This window comes from Silurus meridionalis, chromosome 17 (genome assembly GCF_014805685.1).
Source record: "Silurus meridionalis isolate SWU-2019-XX chromosome 17, ASM1480568v1, whole genome shotgun sequence".
Taxonomy (NCBI): domain Eukaryota; kingdom Metazoa; phylum Chordata; class Actinopteri; order Siluriformes; family Siluridae; genus Silurus; species Silurus meridionalis.
The window spans coordinates 23,046,457-23,069,098 of NC_060900.1; the positions used below are offsets into that span (position 1 = coordinate 23,046,457).

The 22,642-nt window shown below is 37.1% G+C and overlaps 1 protein-coding gene across 1 annotated transcript in view; it reads left to right on the forward strand.

The window, feature by feature from the left end:
- The window catches only part of fibcd1a (fibrinogen C domain containing 1a), a 94,771-nt gene that overhangs the window by 53,725 nt on the left and 18,404 nt on the right, over window positions 1-22,642 (forward strand). Inside the window, exon 5 of the mRNA XM_046870441.1 lies at window positions 5,059-5,155. Within this exon, the coding sequence (XP_046726397.1) occupies window positions 5,059-5,155 (97 nt within the window). The remainder of the gene's footprint in view (window positions 1-5,058; window positions 5,156-22,642) is intronic.

The window sequence follows — 22,642 nt, forward strand, 5'->3', positions numbered from 1 at the left end:
TTGACAGTTTTGAAGATGCTCTGACCCAGTCATCTAGACATCACAGTTTGGTTCTTGTCAAAATTGCTCCAATCCTTACGCTTGCCCATTTTTCCTGATTCTAAAACATCAACTTTGACGACAAAATGTTCACTTGCTGCTGAATATATTCCACCCACTAACAGGTGCCATGATGAAGAGATAATCAATTCACTTCACTGCTCATAATGTTATAATGTCATAATATTATGCCTGGTTGGCGTATAGAAGTCGCTTTTGATAAGGGGGTCTGCTGAATGCCATATATGTAAATGTATATAATTGTGTAGTAAAAAGAAATCATATAAAAACAAAACATGTTTTGGGGAGGTGGAAGCTTAGTGGGTAAGGCATTATACTTTGAAACTGAAGTTCATTAGCTCAAATCTCATCCACACCAAGTGTCCCCTCCTGGGCCCCTGTCCAAGGCCCTTAACCCTGTAGTTGCTCAGTTTTATAATTAAGGTAAAATGCAAGTTGCTTTGGATAAATGTAAATGCACAAATAGATGCTGTAATGCTGCCCTTGGTACAATACACATTCTGGACCACTGTTTTTTACTGGAACACATTCCTACCATGCCATTGATTAGCGCCATTATAAAGTCTTTTATTTTTTGGGTATTTAATAAGGCAGCATACTTATTAGAGAAAAAAAACAATATAAAAACAGTTTGTTCTCCACAACTGTGTGTTCAAAAGCCTCTTAGATACTAATTGGACTGAAGAATGCCACCTGTTGACATTCAAAGAATTATGTAGGATTAGATAGGAACCGATTTTGTCTCCTCCTCAGTCACTAGGATTACTGCATTTTGGTGATTCCGAGCAAGAAAACTGAAAATGTATTACTTTGTGTCCTCGTTGTGTCATCAGTGTAAACCGGTGAGGGTCAGAGATGTACAAAGGCAACTTTATGAGGCTCCAGAACAAGTTAAAGCTTCTATTTTTCCGTTCGATTGCTGGCATTGATGGACGTGCGTAATTTGGACGATGTAAGGAACTATATAGAGAGGCTGTAAATTGGAAAGAATACGCAGCAATGCTTTCAGTCTGCTACATTCCTGTGTAGAATTGTTAGATTTCGGGGCTATGCTCGTTTAATGGAGTGGATCGATCACTGCAGTCACTGGGCGTGCGTTTCTTGCTGTCTTACAGGAGGCCTGGAGTAGTTTGCGAGACAATAACTGCACTATTGAGTCAGATAGGACCCAGCTGCGTGGCTGTAGGCGCACTTACTTCTTCATCACTCTTTTCTCAAGGTACTGTTGGACACCATACAGAGGAGGTGGAGCTGAGATGAGTGACATGTTGACGAGCGCACCCTGCCCTCGTTGTTCGCTGGCTTCGGTGTTTGTGTCTTTCTGTCTGTAGGAGCAGCCTGTTGGAGAAAACAACAGAAGCACATTATTTTGTTTTTCTGTCATATTTGCACCAGAGATTGTTTTTTTCCCTTCTTCTGTATTTGGCTGGCAGTTATATGAAACCAAATATACTATTGGCCAAAAACACCTTAAACTAATAAAAATCTCTGCTGCAGCCTCACACTCATAAAAGCACTCGTGCTGCTTGTGGTGAAGCATAAAATTTACAATAATAAACATTATTATACTAATATAGTTTAAATATATTAAAACCCAATGCTAATGAGTCTAATAGTTTTTAATATAACATTATAATAATTGTAATTAATTTCAATAATAACACAATATCTATCTATTATAACAATATAAAAAATATTATATTTTATGCTATACCCCGGCGCTGTTCTAGATCTGATCGCTCTATAGTTGTGGATTAATTTTAAAAATTCAATCCCAACAGATCACGAGTTTATTATAATGTGTTCATTTGAACACATTATGGTTTCTATAGAAACAGCTCATTTATCTGGATGATGCTCCACATAATGTAAGATTTTCTGTATGCATGAGAAAAAGAGGCAAGGCTATTGAAATATATAAATGAACATAAATACTTAATGTATTGTTAATTACAAAGAAAACAAACAACCATTCACTTGGTGTAGGTTTTTGTTGTTATAAATAGATAAAAAGTATGATTTTGTCCTTTTTTAATTTATATAAATGATTTGAAAGCCGATCGGCAAGAAACTCAGTGTTGTGGTGCATCTTTGATGGAGGCATTTTTCTTAACATATTACTCATTTTAAAATACTTAAATATTAAATACATACACTTTAAAAATACAGATATCAATTAAGCATTACGCATGAAATAATTATAGTAATGGTAACTAGTATATTATTTCCGTATTTACGCACAGTCACAGGGAGCACCAACCTTCATAAGTCAGTCTTCCAAAAGACATCATTCTGTGTATATTGTGAATTGTGTATCTGATGATATTCTTAGTGTTACCACATCTGCGACTTCTGCGAAAAACTCTAGACTCCACAACAACAATGCACCCTGTCAGCGAGCTCTACTCACACATGAGTTTCTCACCAGGAACAACATGATCTTACTTCCCACTACCACCATACTTGCTAGATTCGGTTCCTGCGGACTTTGGCCTCTTCCCAAAGATGAAGATCCAGCTCAAGAGATCTCCATTTTGACACCATCCAGAGACCCAGCGCAAATCACAGAAGGTGCTTGACACGCTTCTAAAACAAGATTTCAGGAAGTGGCAGGAACACTGGGAGCGCTGTGTTGCTGTGCAAGGGGACTTTTTTGGAGGTGAAAGTGTTAAAACGTAGATAAATAAAGTACTATCTTGTAAACAAAGCTAATTTAGAAACTTTCTGATTTCACCTCCACCTGTGAGTTGGTGGGACCAGTTGATCAGTGTGAAGGCGTATAAGGAAACAAATAAGAGGTGAAGCTCCACACAGAGCATGAACTATTTGAACACCTAAATTTACACATATTTACTGTGTTGCATACCCACACACATTATTATGTAATTCAACAAGGTTATTCCTTTGTGTTTGAGCCTTTAGACAATAGAGGTCCGGCACACATGGCAACGCAGTGTAATCTTCTGCTGAAGCTCATTTGAAACTGAAGGACTAGTGTCAGCTTTTGTGCGCTCTGCTGCCAGCGGACATTTATTATCAGAAGAGAAATTGCTTTGTGAACACATTGTGTGAAGGCTGAAGCAGATTTATAGTGGATATGAAGAAAAACTGAAGGAGGAAGCATCATACACCAACTCCCATTCCATCCACTGCCATTATAGCATGTTTTTTTCCCTGTTTACCCAGTATAGAAGACTACACAGTCAGCACGTTTGCTGTGGCAATATTACCCAAAGCTACACTTTTTTAATCACAGCTGAACATCTCTTACTCAGAAATGCTCAGGATCTGTATGCCTGGCAATGCTTTCTGTTTTTAATTTAACATCTTAGCGTTTTTTTTATTTTTCTTAATTAAGCCTAGTCCATGCTCTGGTAGGATTATTCTTATCAATTCTAATAAAATATTTATTAAAACACAAAAGAATTTGCTGTATTTTAATAGGTTTGTACTCGAGGTGCGATGAAGATTTAGAGCTCTCGCGATCGTGAAAGGTGACTCGCTTAGCAGTTCCAGAGATTATAGTGAATAATTAAAATCTCTCTGGTTCCTTTGTGGATTGCAGGAGGATCGAGAGGGAGGATTTATTCTGACTCGAGTCTACAGCTATTCATTTTCAATGCAGCCCCCGAGCCCCTGCATGGAGCGCTTGCATGTTGTCTCAAGAGAAGTGCCATGCATTCTGAGATGCTTGAAAAGATGCAGCTTCCAGGCCTCACTGTGGGATCTATGGTTTCTGCTATACATCTACACAAACATGCCTTCAGTAACATCTAAACCACCATAACAAGCAAGACACTCTCTTTTAGAACAAACCTGTCGATTTCTGACAAACACACCCACGGAGACAGTTCTGTGTTTTTTAATTCAGCCCAGCGAATGTCTGTGGATGTCATTGTGGATTCATTTTATATAGTTATCCAATGTGTTTGTGTGTGTAGACGTGTGTCCTGTATCCTTGCCTCATTTCCTCAACTATCCATGATTTTTGCTGCCCTTTTCAGCAGTCATTGATCCAATGCTTGCTTCATTAATCTTTAGTAAGGGCATCAGCAGTCAATTAGTTCCTGAATTACACTTTTTTTTCCAGGTCTTACCTGTACCCTTTGCTTAGAAATTCTCCAAATGTTTCCTAGCATGCATGAATGGACTTTTGCCTAGAAGATCATCATTACACCTATATGTGCTCTTTAAACCCCTATTCTAGATTTTGTCCTTTTTTGCTCTTACACTAACTTTAATTCTTCTGAAAAGGCTTTCCGCTTCATTTTGGAGCATGGCTGGAAGGATTTGCCCATTCAGCCACAGAAGCATTACTGAGGCCAGGAACTGTTGCTGGCTGAACGGCCTGGGGTGCATTCGGCGTTCCAGTTTGTCCATTAGTGTTCAGTGTGTTGGGGTCAGAGCTCTGTGTAGGACAATCAGGTTATTCATTGACCTATTTTTGTGCACAGGGGCATTGTCATAAAGGTTAAGACTTTAACATATAAAGATATGTAGAAATATACAATTGTGTGGTTCTAACTATTTGGCAATGTTCTACCAAGGCCCACATATGGGAGTGATGGTTTAGTGTACAGTACATAGACCTTTAGTCATATTGTGAATTTAAAACACAATTCACAATTCAATGATTTTTAATCTTATAAACCCTTATTTTCTTTTTAATAGAACATAGAAAAGACCTTGCGATACAATATATAACTGCATACTGCATCTGTTACTATAGCATGACTTCGCAGTAAAAGAGTCCGGGTGCTGAACTGGCCTGTTTGCAGTCTAGACCTTTCACCATTTGAAAATATTTAAAATAATAAAAAACACAACAAAAGACACCCAGAACTGTTGAGTAGCTACAATTAAATAAAATCAGTAAGTCTCAAAGTAAATATTAAAGTATATATTAAAATGTACATAGTTATTTCTGTGACAGCAGCTTCGATCTTCAGATCTTTGAGTAAAATTTTATACTTTCATTTTCACATTTATGTTTTCCAGGTGTTCCAACGCAGAGAAGACGGCTCTGTAAACTTCTACAGGGATTGGGCTGCATATCAAGAGGGATTTGGCAAGATTACAGGAGAACACTGGCTGGGTAAGTCCTGCTTTCAGAGTTATTTAAATTGCCCATCTGCTATTTATTTTTTATTTCCATAAAACGTATTCGTATCATGAGCGTATTTTAGTATACGATATTGCTGTATATGTGCAAACCAAAGCTTTTACAGATGAAGTGATCATTTTAGCAGAGAAATGCAAAAGCTTGTAAAGTGGATGTTTTGCTTTCCTGCTGTGCAGTTAACAATATGTTAAAGTTAGTCATTGCTTTAAAACATTTAGCTGTTAGAAGTAAACCGCTCATGAAAACATTGATGGGGAACATTATCTATCATTTACCTCACAATAAAGACAAAAACGCTGCTTTAAAGATATCATTATTCAGTGATAAAGTAGGAGTTTACAAAAGCGTAGTGTGAAAAGATTTTTTGTGTGGGTTTAAAAAAATAGTAATGTTTTATATGCATTGTAATGGCATGGAAAAACTCTATGATATTAATAATTATTATATATTTTTTGTTCATTTGTTTGTACTTTTAGCTGGCCATCATATTCAATGTTCATGCTAGTCAGCTAGAAAATATGCCAACCTGAGAGAATTCTGATGTGTTCATAGTAATATATTTGTCCTTAATTAAAAATGCTAATACAAATAACCTGGTTAAAGAGCCTTAATGAGAGCCCTAAGGCTTTCAAAAAAAGACATTTTATTTACTAATTTTTACATTTTAGCAACCCTGTTAACTACAAAATTGGCTAATGCCAAATAGGCAAACAATGTTAGATTATAAAATAAAATTTTGCAGTTTGTAAAAAACAGAAATGTTTCAGTAAATAAATGAATGAATTAATTAAAATGGCTCATTTTAATACACCTGAGGTAAAAATAGAATAGAGGGGGAGGGGAGCATTTGGCATCATGGCATTGTCTCTGGGTTTTGTATTTGTATTTGGTATATACTGTAAATACACAAGAACACTACGCTTCCTTTAATGGTGGAGAAAGTTTTAAAATTCACAAATTTCTTGTGATTCTTGTGACATTTCAACCTACAACATTTTTTAAATGAGTTATAACCTACAAGGAATCTGTTTCATCATGGTTGTTCCATTGTGGTCTGTAATTTCTTAGTTGATGGTGTGTTCACAGTGTAACACCATTGATCCGCACTCTACTGCTTGTGAAACCAATCCAGCAGTGCACAAACAAGTACTTGGGGTATTATAGACTGTGCATTATAATATAATTATAAGCAGTAGTTGCACCTCACATAAATCGCTGGGTTTGTCATCTTATAATGGTAGAATATTTTCGGCCACATTGGTGTTTATCACACTTTGCCTTTTTTTTAGTGCTCAATTTGCATGTTTTTAATGTTATTCTTGAGAAGATTACCACCTCCTGGTTTGACAAGCTCATGTGAGAGTGCAAAAAGGCTTATTTTTTTGGTTTTGAAAAACATTGAGGTAAAAAATGATGCTTTTTAACATGTCTGTGTATATGTGAACAAGGTCTGAGACTAGTCACTAAATCGACATTACAACCTAACACTGTGCTAATCAGACAGTAAAATTGGCAGGTCTGCATTGAATCAGCATTTGGTAGAAAAAATACTATTGTATATATATATTTTTAATGGTTTTAAATTCACTTTTCCTAAAACCAGAAACCTCCTTTCCATTTAATATCTAATTCATTTAATGTTTAATTAGTAGGGTGCCTTTTCTTGATTACTGGCATATGGCAGCTGAGAGATTTGTGATGCACTGCCAACATTTGAGAAACTGTTGTTGGGATATAGATGTAGGGAAGGCAGGAAGAGTTACTGGGACAACTTGAGGGGGAACAGACTGAAACTGTAATGAGGAGAAATAAAATACGGAGGAGAGAGCGTTATTAGGAAGCGTTCAACTTCGCAAGACCATTCTGACACAACTGCCATTAATGTGAAGGAGGTCCCGAATTAACGGCATATTTCTCTCAAAACTGCTGACTTGTGCAGTAATGTCCAATACGGAGAGAGACTTCATGTAATTTCTTATTTGCAGAGGCTCAGAAAAGGGAGATGGAGTTGGTTAGCATAACGCATACTGCATACAAATGATTATATGTAACTAAAGGGTCGTGTTCTGCATAGTGTTTGCCCTATAATAACGTTTATAAAAATTTTAACCTATTGTTCTCTATTTAACTTTCACAGATGTTGAAAAAACATAATTTGTTTAATTACATTTCGATGTCTTCAACCTGTTATGGTGAAAAGCTAATCAGTGAGCTAGCTACACTTTGAGCACAGAGATTTAAATAGAAAAGATTGTGAGGTACTGTAGGTTTGATTAGCCGGGGAACATAAAATGAGTAAATCTGTTTTATTTTGATGTCAATCCTCTATTACTAGCATGCTATTTTAATCGTTTTTACTAAAAGTATCAAAATAGTACGTTATTTCCTGCACCTATTAGCCTTATTATTGTAGCAAGATTGGCTGGCAGTGGATTGTGTCTTATTAGATAAAATTATTCCCAGATTTTGAATACAGCGCTGCTTCTACTAATGTCTGGCATCCACCCAAGATGCAGGAGCATGTCACAATTAGCAATTTAATTGTACAGAGTGGTATTATTCAGAATTTAACATTATCACCTCGGAAATTAATTCCTGGCTACAGCTTTGCTAAGTAGGTTTTACTCAGCAAACCATTTAAAATGACAGAATTGATGATGGATTCTGGAGGTGGAGATCACTTAAATTGTCTTGAAGTGCCCCCTGAGAAGTACACACATAATAATGTGTCAACAGTCACAGGAACAGCAGTATACAACTGTTTCCTACAGAAAAGAACATATCATCTGTCTTTCTACTGACTGGCACTGTATATACATACAGTATGTGTATAAATGGGAATGTGTCTGTATGCATATGATGGATGGTTTCTTTTAGGCACTTCCAGCATAATCAAGATAAATGCCTTTTATATTTATTTACTGCAGGATTTCTTTTACTTTATCAGCATCAGAAGATTGAAAATGTTTGTCAAAGTGATTCATATCGACTCTTATAACACAGCTCTATTGATTTCACAATACTACTCGGTCAGAGGATATTGATTAACTTTCTATTACGGCTGACAGGAGTGCCTACTGTAACTCAAATCACAAATGGTTGTGTAAATGCACAAGTTACTACAAGTTAAAACTACAAGTGTTCTATTAATACGTAAGAATTTCTATAATGACAGCATGCTCATGGACTTGGGGACCATGGGGGCGCTCTACATAATCGAAGTATGATAATATAGTATATAAAAACATTTTTCTTTTTATTATGTTTATGTTTTTGTCTGCTTAACAGGACCAAACTAATGTGTGTATCTTGTATTAAAGCAGTTAAAATTTGGTCCTTTGAGTAAAATTCTCTCATACTGACCACTGGATGTTCAACATGGCACCTCACGGCAAAGACTCTGAGGATTTGAGTATTGGAATTGTTGCTCTCCACAAAGATGGCATAGGCTATAAAAAGATCGGTAACACCCTGAAACTGAGTTACAGTACATCCATGAATCCTCATATTTAGTGTAAAAATATTCCTTTATTTGACATTTTGTGAAAAAAAGCTGGCATTTTATTTACCCTGTTGATCAGGGCAAAACTGTGTGTGTATGTAATTGACAATGTGTATGTTCATGTTCAGTAATGTGGAATGACATGGCTGTCACTCACTGAATGTGATGATTTTTATGAGAGGAGAAAAGACATTGCCCACGGCAGATTATTCGGGCTCCCGCACTAGAAAGACTTCTGGCCTGTAGTGCAGACCTGAAGTCTGGGGATAGAACCTGTTTAGGTGTGTTTTCTTGGATGCCAGGGGAGATGCCCATTTTCTACTGACTCAAGAACCCAGTGGTTCTGTTTGATAATGAAGCTTTGGAACACCGCTGCTGTCGATGAAGATTAGCCTGAAACTTTAAACCATTTACCAATCAATAAGACATGAGGAACCTGAACACAATTAACCTATGGGTCCAGAGAGATGAGCTGGAGGGGAAAAAATAAAGCGCATAAACCGTACACAGGCATCAGGGTGAGTGAGGGACAGGGTGAGGGAGGTGGGGAGAAAAGAGAGAGGGAAGCTTCACGGCCTTCAGCAAAGACAGAGAAGGAGAAAGAGACAAACACAAACGTCGCGTCTCTAACAAAATAAATCAAGGAGCTTGTATAACACGTGGAAACTTGCTGGCACTTTCTGTGAATACTCAAATCTTTGTAGCAGCTCATTAGCAATGAGGCAATTCATTATACTAGATATATAAATATTAATGTATGTTTATTTAATCAAAGGAAGAGGCTTGAATTAACATGCTAGGACGTCTCTTTGTTGTGCACCATCATGTCTATTCACAATTGTTTTTGTCAAAGAAATATAAAAAAAACTTCATACTTTCTTAGTAGATTTGAAATGAATTATTGTATTTTAGAAAAATATTCCTACTCCCACTCTTACCTTGAGTGCTCTCGCAAAACTCAGGTGCACATCAATAGCAAATGTTCTTGTTTACTTACCCAAGCACCCATGCAAACATATGCAAATGATAGAATGTCTTTGTGAAAGGTCTATGAGGCCCAAACCTGTTTTGCCCTAACAATGCACAAAGCAGACATCTTGAAGACATGGTTTTTCAAGGTTGGAGAGGAACCTTCAGTTATTTTCAGAATTATGGCAACTCAGGCAATCACAATCAATGAAAAAATGATTTACCAGAGTTTCATCTTCTAGCCTAATGGTCTAGTGTTTATACTTCAGGTGCTATAGGAAGATTTTGGGATTTGAGAATGTGGTCAGCATTAGAACAAACTTTACGTTACTTACATATTCTAAATCAAACTTTTCCTTGTGTACATTGTTTTAAAATGACAAACAATAAATGGCATAAGGCTCATATTTGCTTTTTTGAACGTCCCTAACCAGAATTAGCCCTGTCTGCTATATTTTCCACGCTTATGGGAAAGCTCCCCACTACATTTTGGAGCATAGCTGTGGGGATATGTAATCATTCAGCTTCAAGAACATTATTTAGGCCAGGTACTAATGTTAAGTGAAGAGGTTTGAGTTTTCAGTAAGCTTTCCAGTTCTTCCCATTAAGTGTTTAGTGGGGTTGGGGGCGGGGTCAAGGCCCTGTGCAGGACATTTTAAGATGTTAATGTTGTTTCAATCACTATTATGTGTAAAGTGAATAAGCCACTAGCCTGACACTTTTTACTCTAGATTGAAACTTTCCAAACATTTTCAATGAAGGACCAAAAAGCAAACTTGACCAATGGATTGGGCCGAAAGTAAATATTTCATTATGCCAAACTGTATTATACTAAAAGTTGCCATGGTTTTGCTCATTAATGGTTTTATTATATTTATTACATAAATTAATCAATGAATAAACAAACAAATGATTTGAAAGTTTTTTAGTTCAATGAAATGGATAGTACAATAACATTATAGAACAAAAATGTCATTTGTAGTACAATAGATTTTAGGGCTAATACAGCTATTTAAGCTATAATACTGTATACAGTAATAGAGTTGAATGCCTATAATATCAGTGACCTTAATTGATGCTGATCTTTATTTTTCAAAAGTTGTTCAAGTCAAATTTACTTACATTTACATTATTTTCACATTAAGAGAAATTTTAAAATGCTATATTAAATGTTAAATTAGAAAGGGCAGGTCACCATTATCCTTTGTTATGTATGAGCTGGCAAAGGTCACCACGAGCCAACTTTAGCCCGCAGGCCCTAGTTTGGGCATCTCTGCTCTAGATACTCGCTAGCTAATTACAAAACAAAATTAATTAGCATTAATTTGATACATGTGGTTTCAAATCTGTTTCTTATTATTTGTTTTCTTTTTGCATATTTCTGCACCAAATTATATGAATGCTTAGTGATTTGCAGTTTCTTTTGATGGTCTGAAATTAGCTATGTTAAATTCTGGGTTTAGTTATGTGGTTTCTATTGTTTTCACAATACAAGGGGGCCACGTGTAACTGTCTGATACATAATGAAAGTGAAATTCGTGAGGGCCCCTGCTGGTTCAGGAATTTCTCTGCCACAAAGGTTTATTACTTAGAACTATTTCAGAAAGAGAACAATATTTTGTAGGTTTCTTAACCTATAAAGGATCTACTGTAGCATCAAGCCGAACAAGAGTTCCACAAGTTTTGTACTTTGTACTTTTCTACTTAAAGGATTTGTACTTTTCAAGGGTTTCTATTCGGAATCTTTAATAAGAGGGAACCCAAGATAGACAACTTCAGGGTGTAAGGTCTTTTTTTTCTTATTCGAAGTGTACAAGCTTGAAAACACATTTTATTAAACCAATATCTCCTGAAGTATTTTTCCGAACAAGGTTATTAATGATGTTTATGGTGGAAGCACTCCAGAAATCCAGCCCAACCCTGACTCATCAAAACTAGACCTCCTTAAATCGGCAATCTTAAAGAAACAGCCTTTGCTTGTCTGATAAACCCAGTGACAGTGTGAGATGTCTGGACACTGAGTGTGGAGCTTTGAATGAGAGAAAGGAGCTGTAGTGTTTCACCTTCTAAAATGGTTCTAAGGTTATAATCTCCAATGCTGGAGAGAAAAGTCTGATTAAGGAGGTTGGTGGGAGAGCTGTTTTGGAAAACACTCTCACTATTTTCTGTATTATTGTTCCTTATATCATGAAACATTAAATTTTTTATTCTGATTGGGCAGAAGGTATTGATAGAGTTTCTATAACAGCAGCTCGGCAAGTCATGACCAAAGTATACCTTCACAAACTTGTTCTAATGCATCATTTCTCTTAGTAATTTACAGAATCTTGTATTGCAGATGCTCAACATAATCCAATAATAAATAAACTCTCCCAGGGGAAATTAAGCAACAACATTCAGGAGAAGGAATTCATTGTGGAATTAGCTTGAAACCCAATTATGGTGTATAGATTTGTGAATGTCCTCACAAATCTAGCCTTTCACTTTAGGCTGAATAACTTCCACTACCAGGAGACTCGAAATTCTTTCCCCATTTCATTTGACTATTTCTTTTATTTCAGTGTTTTCTACCTCCTCTTTACCTTTCATTTCCTTTAAAAGCAACCATTTGAGGACACATGGAGTGGAGATTGATTGCATTGTGCAAGGTTTGGGATTTCGAGAACCAACAACGACTATGAAGGTGAGAGGACTCGACTGTGGAAAAGGTGCAGCTATTATTAGAGGTTGTTTTTTTTAGGAACCTCTTGGGCAGGGTTCTGGTACCTGTACCATCTTGGGAATCCTGGTTGGAAGCCATGAGAATTCTTTCTAGATGGAATACCAGGCAATTGTCGTGGAACCATGTACGCACTGATTCGCACGCTTATTCACACTTCTGGAAAATTTTGCATAGCCAGTCCACATTTTGTCATATTTTTGGACAATAGGAAGATGGACAGGATGTGAAGATATGGAGAAACTTAGAAATAATTTGCAGAGCTCTGAGGCAGTAATGCTACACATTGCGACCCGGTGCCACCGTTAGTTCAGTTTTGTTTCTCCAAATCTGTTTTACCATCTGCCCTGTCCTTACTTTTTTATTTTGAGAGATTTCCGTCATTACTAGCCATTTTTGGCTTTGGACCTAATGAAGCTGTTTCAGTGCCTTTCCAGCACATTTACTACGACTATGCTTTACCGTTCACAGTCTCATTCTCGTTCTCCCACCGTTTTTGTGTCCTCATATAATGCTTTTGTATCTTATTTCTCCCCTCCTGCCCTGTAGCCCTGCTGATTTTTCTGAGCTTAGCCATGGTTCATGAGGCCTCCCTGAATGAAAGCGTGCATTTAAAAAAAAAAAAAGCGGGCTAAAAAGATATCGTCCCCTCTGGGCTGCTTCTCTTCTGCCTGCTGATTCATTATGCTACAGAGAGCTTCGGTTAAGACACTCAGCATCTTAATAGCATCGAAATGAGCTGCGGTGCCACAGGAGGCCACAATGGTGCACGTTCCGCCTTTACTACTGGCTGTGTGTTATATTATATTGTATGGTAATACTATATTGGTTTCTTACATAAGCATCACGTTCCAAATTGGCTCCGCTGAGGCCGGTTTGGGTTTTTGGATCTTGGGATGTGGCAGATTGGGGCACAGTGGTGCGGTTTGAAGCCCTGTCTTACCAAAAAACTGTATGTGATCTCTAATGCCAGAGCTCGCTCTCCCTCTGCTCTCCCTCTGCTCTCCCTCTGCTTTCCCTCTGCTTTCCCTCTGCTCTCCCTCTGCTCTCATGCTTTATTTGGTTTTGCTCCCTCGTTCCCTCCTGTTTCTGCGCCGAGCTCCCGAAATCCAATTGAGATTTTCTTGTATGGGACTCATTCTGCTGACAGGCGTGTTTACTGCTCTTTTTCCTCTCGCTTTCCGCTTTTTTTTCCCCCCTTCAGCCATTCTACTCTCTTCTTTTCTCTTTTCAGCCCCCTGTGTATATGTGTGTGTAAGCTCATTTTTTGAAGTTTCACGTTATGGCACTTTACTATTGTTTACTTTCGGAAAATGCCGCAGCCAGCAACTGAATGACCCCTTTAATATTTCACACCCAATTGTATGAGGCACCATGCGTGACATTTTATTTATTTATTTATTTTGCCACGATGTGTTAAGACGCACTGGGAATATTTTTACCATCTAAGACACAGAGCTTTCTGTTGTTTCACAGTAGGGTGGGAAGGGTGGCTACTTCTAATGTAGAAAAGATGACGTATGTAAATTATTAAACATTCTCAGCGTCAAACTTAAAGCATTTCCTGTTATAAATCTCATTTACAGTACACTGCATTTGGTGGAATTTATGTGTAAGCCTATTTAGGATGAATCTACAGCAGTAGAGGAATTTTCCAAACAGCTTGTTGTAGTCTCGCTCGATCAACTGATGCATTAATCCTCTCATAAGTTGCACTCCTGGATTGTACTCACCCTTCCCAGATAATTGCCAGTAATTTCCAGGAAAAAAATCAATCCGAGGAGTCTGAGGTGCTTAAATGTTCTCTACATGCTTTGGCCTTTGACAGCTGGATTCCGGCACACACCTGCAGAGGGAATCAAACACAAGACGCTCATCATAAATGCTCGAACAGTGAACATCGCGGCCAGCGTGAAGCACAAGTGTCCACAAGTTTGCCTCGGGGAATGTTTGCGCTTTCATGTTCTTGTTTGCTTTTTTACAGACTATAGTGTGCTCTCGTTCCCTGGCTAGTGTGTTGCTTAACAACAACTGCGTGGCTAATATGCACCCTACAGGCATCCTGGCTAGGGCAATACACACCTGCATACCCTGATGGAGTAGTGCAGATTGGAAGAGTTTATTTGAAATGAGGTTTTGGTATTCTGATGTGATATCCTTAACACTCAACACCGTTTAATATTTTTAGCACAATATGGATCATCAATATGTGATGCATATACAGGTGATATATGGTTTGACTTACGATTTTTAGATCTTACGATGACGATAGCGATACAAAAAAAAGAAAAACAAAAGATATAAACAAATTGGGAAGCTTCCGGATATATGCAACTCCTGCTTTTTTAGATGCCTCACTCACACCAGCGGTCAGCAAAGTTTAGGTGTTTGAGCACATATTTTTTTCTGCTTTTTTTGGTGTTTTTAAGCCCAATTTTAGCTCTTGTCTCTCTACCTTTTTTTAGCGTAGCTGGACACTAAAACAGAGCATGTCCAGTTCCGCCCTCCACTCGTAAACCGATGCTCGTCCACAGACCCACTGCCACATATATACATATAATCTGTAAATGTTATACATTACGGTACTGTGAATTGCTCTGTATTTGCTAAATTATAGACTATTTGACCAACATGATGTTTTTTGCATTCTCAATTTTAGTTTCTCAAATGGATAATGCAATATCAGACTCTGCTTCTTTAATTAATGGCCTTCGGTTTAAATATGATCTGAAATGAATTACCAGTCATGAGTTTAAATCACAGCACCTCTAAACTGTCACTCTTGGGGCCCTTGAGCAAGGCTCTAAACCCTCACTTGCACAGTTGAATAAATACGATTGATCTAAAATGTACCTCTGTAAGTCACCCTGGATAATGTTGTCAGCAAAATCCAATAAAAATACATTATAATTAACAATTCCTCAAGTAACTTAAGTAATTAGATGACAAAAATTTGTTTAGTGCATTTAACTAAACACAGAGCACTGTGTTTCCCATGGAGCATTATTACTGCCTGCTTAACTCTGGAGCGCTCTGGACAGGTAACACAGAAGACGCTGAAGAATGAAAAAAGGAGGAACGGGGGGAAAAAAAGCGAGTGGAGAGGAGATGATTCAGGCTAAAGAAAAATGACAGAAAGGTTCCAAAGTTTAGAAAAATTTCAAACTAAAACAAAACTCCATACAGTGCGTTTAACGTTTTAAAGTCATTTGACATTTATATTAATCATTTTATATTTTATTTTATATATAGTGGAACACGTTTTTAAAGCTGGCGATAAATACAGGATTTAGTACGTGGTAAATTGCAACAATCGCGATACCGTGCTAGATTTAATCAATAAATACAAGAGTGAGAATTATTATACGTTTCATTAAACGAATATTTTCCCATACCCTACTCTACACTGCGGAGGCACTGTATTTGTATTTTGATGTAATATGGCTATTAAATGCAATAAATGTGTTTTCATCAATATTCTTGTATACAATTACAGTACTAAAATTATTTCTAAAAAGAAAAACAAATGACTTGTTCATTTTAAGAGACCCGTCTTATTTTCTCTTTCTTATTTAGTATTGCTTTTTAATAGAGAAAAAGTTACTTTTTATTCGATTGCTCGATTAAACGATGGAATATTCGTTAGAATACTCAATTACTAAAATAATCTATAGGAGCAGCCCTAATTATTAGTGCATTTTCCAGGTTAAATGTTTGAGCATGGCGATGATTGTGATCGAGCCCAGGTGTGTGTGTGCTTAATTATCAGGGGAGTGTGTGGCCATGTTTCATAGACCATGCTGCATTCTGGGAAGTGTAGATGGACTTTTGATTCCTGCACTGACGTGACACTCAGACTTTCAAACTGGTTATTGTTTTGCAAGCATGTTGTTTAAGGTACAACTGACTTCCATTTTAAAAATCAAACTGTGAATATATCAACCTGCAAAACCTCATTGGAGCACTGGTTTACAATCCATCCAAAAATGAAAAAAAAAAAAAAAATTGAATTGAACTGTAAACCTATTAGCAATTTTAAAGTAACACTCTAAACCAAATAATTGCAAATAAACCCTGTATAAGATGTGAACTTTCATGTCATTGGCATAATTACAGGCTTTACAAGGGTTAACTAGAACCTTTTTGCCAAAATCTCCACGGTGCTTGCAAATATACATTGGGAAAAAAATAAAGTGTCGACTCCAACAATATTTTGCGCTGATAAAGTGAGGTGTAAATTAAGTGAAAGCTTCACTACCTACTAAACACTGTTCACACTTTGATTAAATATCATGCCTTAGTGAGAAGCTTACGCACCTATTTTTAGTTTGACGGCTCCACATCCAGAGTGTGTTACCGTGAGATATGAGCTCTGTCTAAAAGGTAACTGTTTGCTCTCCATTTCAGCATTTAAACGTATAATTGGAGCAATTTTTTCCCCTTTTTTTCTGGACGCTCCAGTTCTTCCTCGATCCTGCTGTAGCCTTTAAGAAAGATCATTTCAAAGACCACTCCATCAGAATCAGCTGGATGCAGAGCTTTAGGTAATGTTCACATCAAACATTAGAATGAGGAAATAGTGTGTTCTTGCTTGGTGATTTGGATCACGGTTTGGTTGTTGCTACTAGATGGGCTGCTTTTAGTATTTAAGAAACCGCTGATCTTCTGGAATATTTACACTCAACAGTCATGAGAGGTTCATGCAGAATGGCACAAAAAAACAACAGTTATGTGGGTGGAAACACCTCATTGAAAGTTTCAGGGAAAAACAAAAAGAATGGATCGAGCTGCAAGGACAGATACGAGTACCACATATAACTTTTGCATGCACAGAACTTTGGATACTGCAGCGGATGGGCTACAAGAGGGTTTTATACCCGTCAGTAACGGGAATCTGAAGCTATCATTGACACGAACTGGACTTCCACTCTCTTTCACCTTGTTTCCAAAGCATCTTACCTGCAAATAATCTCGTAATTTCTAATAATGTCCATAATCGTCCCTCCCAATGGAAATCGCAGCATCTTCAGCTCTGCTACCTCCAGCTCCACCTCCTGTCTTTCTGTCAATGCCACTGTCAATGAAGATAAAGAAATCGGTAAATCTTTATTAAATATTCCTTTTCAGTTAAGAGACTCAAACCTGTACAAAGCCAGCTCTATGAATATATGGATTACATGGGATGGAGTGGAAGATCTTGAGTGGCCTGCTATAGAGCTTTTATATAGAGACCCTACTGAACACCTTTGGGATTAACTAAAATGCTGACTGCACCCCAGGTGTCCTCACCTCACCTACATCAGTACCTGACTTTACTAACACCCTTATGGCTGAATGACCACAAAACTCCACATCCTCACTCCAAATTCTTTAACTTAAACACTGATATATATGTACATGTACTTTAATAGCATTGGCATCATCAGGTTTTTACTGATGATGCCATTGGACTTTGGATTTAAACGTTGTAAGATAAAATCTCAGCCATGCCAATCTGCCCCCTCTGGCGCCCCTGGTTTAAGGCTCTTAACCCCATAGCTGTTCAGTTGTATAAATGAGGAAAAAACTCACATGGATAATTGAGTCTGCCCAATGCTGTAACTGTAAAATGCTGCAAAAGTCAATAAATTTCATATTACTATGTGAACCCATTTTGCATTTTACTTGTGAAACATGATTTTCCATCTGTTATAGGGGCTGAAAAGTGTATATTTATGTTAAACACACTATACTAAACACTTTCAGTTCAATAAAATGTTTGGAATATTCACCAAGAGCTGACGTAGAATAAAATAAGTTTGTTTGTTTGCCTGTTAGTTCATTCGTTTGTTCCTTTTTTTTTTTTTTTTGCTCGCTCTCTCTGTCTTTCTCTCTGGGGATGTGGTAGCTGATTGGTTAGGACTCAGAGTTACTGCTTGGAAGGTCAGGGGCTCAAACCCCTGTATCACTAAGCTGCTATTCTTGGGCCCTTAAACAAGGCTCTTAAACCTCTGTGCTCCAGGGTCACTGTATCATGTCTGACCCCAGCTTTCCATCACTGGTATTTGGGAAGAAAGAACTTTAGTGTAGGGTTACTGTAGGGTACATACAGTATGACAAGCAAATAACACCTTTCATTTTCTTTTTTTTTTGATTAATTTTTGAATCAGATTTTGACTTATGTTGTCATTGACACAACCATTTTACATATAGATTGAAATTACATTTGTAATATGTAAAACTCCAGTTTTAGATTAATCTTTAGTCCTTAATGTCCTCATGCTATTTATGTAAGTGAGCACTTTTTGTGTATTTGCTACATTTCATTGCTAAAAATCAGTGTTACTAATTTAAGAGCAAAATGCAGTCAGCAAAAAATAAATGCAATTTATTTTTCAGTGTTTAAATACGTTTCTTCATATTCATTTTTTATTTTCATTAATTTTTTAAAAGAGGAAGCTTAATTTTTAAAGAGCTTAATGACACCCCAGTCAAGGAATCAGCTTGATCCCGCAGTGAATCTTAATCAGAGGCTTTTAACCAAAGCACCAAAGCATAAACACACAAACACAACTTGTAAACAAACTAAAGCCTACGCTAGTCAAGGCAAAGAATGAGATAAAACCGATGAGAAAAAAGTTCAGCTAAGAATCGCCTAAAGGCAGAGTAGCAGAAAAAAGCAATGCAAGCAGAATAACAGGAAGACGGATGCTACCCTTTCTCAGAGTCCTTCCTCAGTTCAAGTGTGTGAGTCCGGAGGTTGTGATTGTGATATAGTGTGTGTTTAAAGGGAAAGAACAGACAGCATAAGAAAACTCCATTGCAGCTTATTTGGTCCCAGTTTCTGGGTTTCTTCTGGGTAGCTGATGTCATTAGAAAAGCTGTGCAGAAAATCCATACAGACTAAAACCATAGAGTACAACATTGTACTTGTAGTATGAAAAATGACCATTTGAATCTTACCAACTGTTTTAGGGTCATATTTAGTTTTGCTTTGTTCATGACATGCCCGTAACTCGGAAGGCCAGAGATTTGAGATTTCAGCACACTTAGAACATTCATTCAACGACTTAAAGGTAGAAGGAAGAGACCTAACAAACCTAAACAAACACAAATGAAGTGAACATGCTGTGATGTGAAGTAAGAATGTAGAATCGAGCAAGGCCTCCGTTTTACCCATTTTACAGAGTCCATCGCGTAGCAATTCAGTCTGTTTTCTGTAAACGAAACAGAAAACAGAAACAGAAAATTTGTTTTCATCTTTGTCTTGCCGAGTTCAGCTTTTTTTGCTGACCCTCTGCTCACTTCCATAACAGAATTTCATCAGATTCAAACTTTGCATCTCTGGACCCAAATGGGATCGAAACTTCTACAGATCACTGTTCTATTTAGCCTTTGTTTTTTTAATCCCAGATTTCTGTCTCGGCTCACAGAGTGAACTATTTGTTTGCCCACCATATGTTCTTAAAACTTTCTATTTAAACTCATAGCCTCTAAAACTTGTTTCTTGGATGCTAATGGATGGATTTATGCTCAGTCCCGAAAGGGTGAAACAGTGACAGGGCAGCTATTGCACTTGATTCCCCAGAAAGCCACTGATGCAGAGACATTTTTGTTGTTTCCCGTTGAGCTTGAAAAAATAAGACAGCTGATAGCTGACGTATTTAAAACATCAGCCTCCTGATTTGCATGTAGTCACACACACGGCAGCAAACAATTTTCAACGCATGAGTTGAACTATTTTCAAATATTGAAGAATGTGGAGGGAAATGTGGTGAAGTAGACAGCTAGAAGTGGCTGTGTGTGTATGTGTGTGTGTGTGTGTGTGTGTATGTTTGGGTAAGTACAAGTGTGTTATGGCAAAAAAAAAGGATAGATTTGGAAAGAGCTGTCACTCAGTTATAAGGAAACCCAATATCAAAGCAGAAAAGCACTGGGTGTGTGTTTGATGCGTCATTGCTCGAGGAGGTGTGTGCCGAATTGACATGTGAGTGACGGCGTGTCGTATCAGTGCGTGTGTTTGGTAGCTGTGTGTATATTTATATACCAAGACTCCGTCTCTTTCCTCTTCTCCTCTCTTGTAAAACACATTGAGAAGAACATCTGTGCACACATGAGACCTGTTTCCCCGAAAGCTCTCCCATGAGTACCAGGCAGTCTCCTGCCATGCCGACGGAGAACTGTGATTAAAAATTAATGACCCAGTTTGGTCTCATGGTGTGAATAGAAAGAGTCACGACGCTCCGCTGCAAAGACATCGACATGCTTCTCGTTGAAAAAGAACAGCTTTGTTTATTAACACTCACACATAATGTAGAGCATATCAACAGAATTCAGTAGGGCACAGAACAAGACTTACAGGTCTTACATAATTGATTCGTTTTTATATTAGGTGTGACTGCTTCATTTATTTATGGGCTGTAATTGTGCAAAAATCATTGAAAAATCATGCAAAAATCCCCACCCCCAGGTTCGATCCCCGGTCAGGGAACCAACCCCAGCCACTCTTAGTGCTAGGTCCCAAGCCTGGATAAATGGGGAGGGTTGTGTTAGGAAGGGCATCCAGCGTAAAAACATGTGCCCTAATGATGATCCCTAATGGGAGAAGCTAAAAGAAAGTTTATATATGAGCCACCTAAAAATTACACCTTTAGCTTAAGCAAAATCAAAATGGCTAAATCATCGGTTCACTGAAGGGGAAAGGACTTTGTTCCAGCTTTAACTATGTGACTGGTGAATTTCAGACATCTTACATAAAACTCAAGGGGTGTGACTGTGAGCTCTTGGGCAATGAAAAAAAAATTGATAGACAGTCACTTTACTCTTCTGTACTTACTCGTTTTTCCCCATTCAGCTGTGTGATACTGTATGACAATATAATATGATATTAGGATAAACTGTCACTATACGTTTTTGTAAAGACGATTGATTATGATGATCATATCATAATTTTTTTTAATGTAAAAAACTTAATTTAAATATATCATTATAAACTGATTTGATGTTAAAAATCCTTGTATTTAGTTTTAATATTGAATATACTTTTTATATATATATATATATATATATATATATATATATATATATATATATATATATATATATATATATATATATTTTTTTTTTTGTACATTTACATAGGACCTGGTTGGAATTTTACATGTAAAAGCACTGCATTACTGGGATACAATATATCGATGTAGTTTCATGTCAACCCACCGCTTTTCCCGTCATGTTCAGAGGTTTTTGTGGAGAAAAAAAAAGGGGGCTGCTGAACTTTAATAAGGTGTCTTGTTTATTTATAGTGTACTTCACTTGGCTTACTGTAAGCTTCAGTTATTAAATTAGGCAAAAGCTGGGTTCTAAAAATCACATCACGACTTCAGAATCCGCTCTTAAATTCAGCAGCTATACGAGTTTCGTAGTTTTCTATACAAACTTTTCTTTTTTGTTCTCGCACACAGAAGACGAGTGGGAAATAACCTGCCTGTCATTCACCTCTTTAGTGTGGCAGAATGCGTGGCTTCTTCATGGCTGACAAGGGGTAAACTGAGGGAAACTAAGGAGATGTGAGAATATATGACACTGTCAACAGGGAGCTGCAGCAAACATTTGGCTTAGCCTGGATTAAAAAACGAAGCAAAAAAAAAAAAAGCTTTGATCTGATGGTTTGTTAGCTAGATCTAGCATAGTTCAGTCCAAGTTAAACATTGAAACAGGTTTTGTTGTTGAAAAAACATTTTTTTCCAGCTGTCACTAGAAATCGTTCACTACTTAAACTATGATTTATCTATAACTCATCATGTGGCAGAAAAAACACAAAGATTTGAATGATTTCTTTTACAAATACCAATAAAACCAACTGCCTACTATTAAAACTATTACCCAGTGGTTTCCTTTAAAAGTTTGTGTACCATTTAATCATTATATTCAAACTAAAGTTTTTAGAAATGTAGTGAATTCAGGATTCTAATGACATTCTAATGGTCCATATTGGTGTCTAGATTCCAACATGTAATCTACATTGGAAGTTGCAAAAGTTGTTCTGTTGGATTATAATAGTAACTACTAGACAGAGCATGCAACTAAGAGCCACGAATTAAGAATAGAACAAACAAATTACAATTACCAATTCTGTTTAAAACCAATACAAGTCCTATTATAAAAATTGCATATTCTGTATAATATTGCAAATTCTATTGTTTTTTTTCAGCAGGACAGTTTGAAAGATTGTGTGACCTTTGTAACATCAGATACTTGTTCTTCGCAGACAGGAGTGAAACCCAATGTA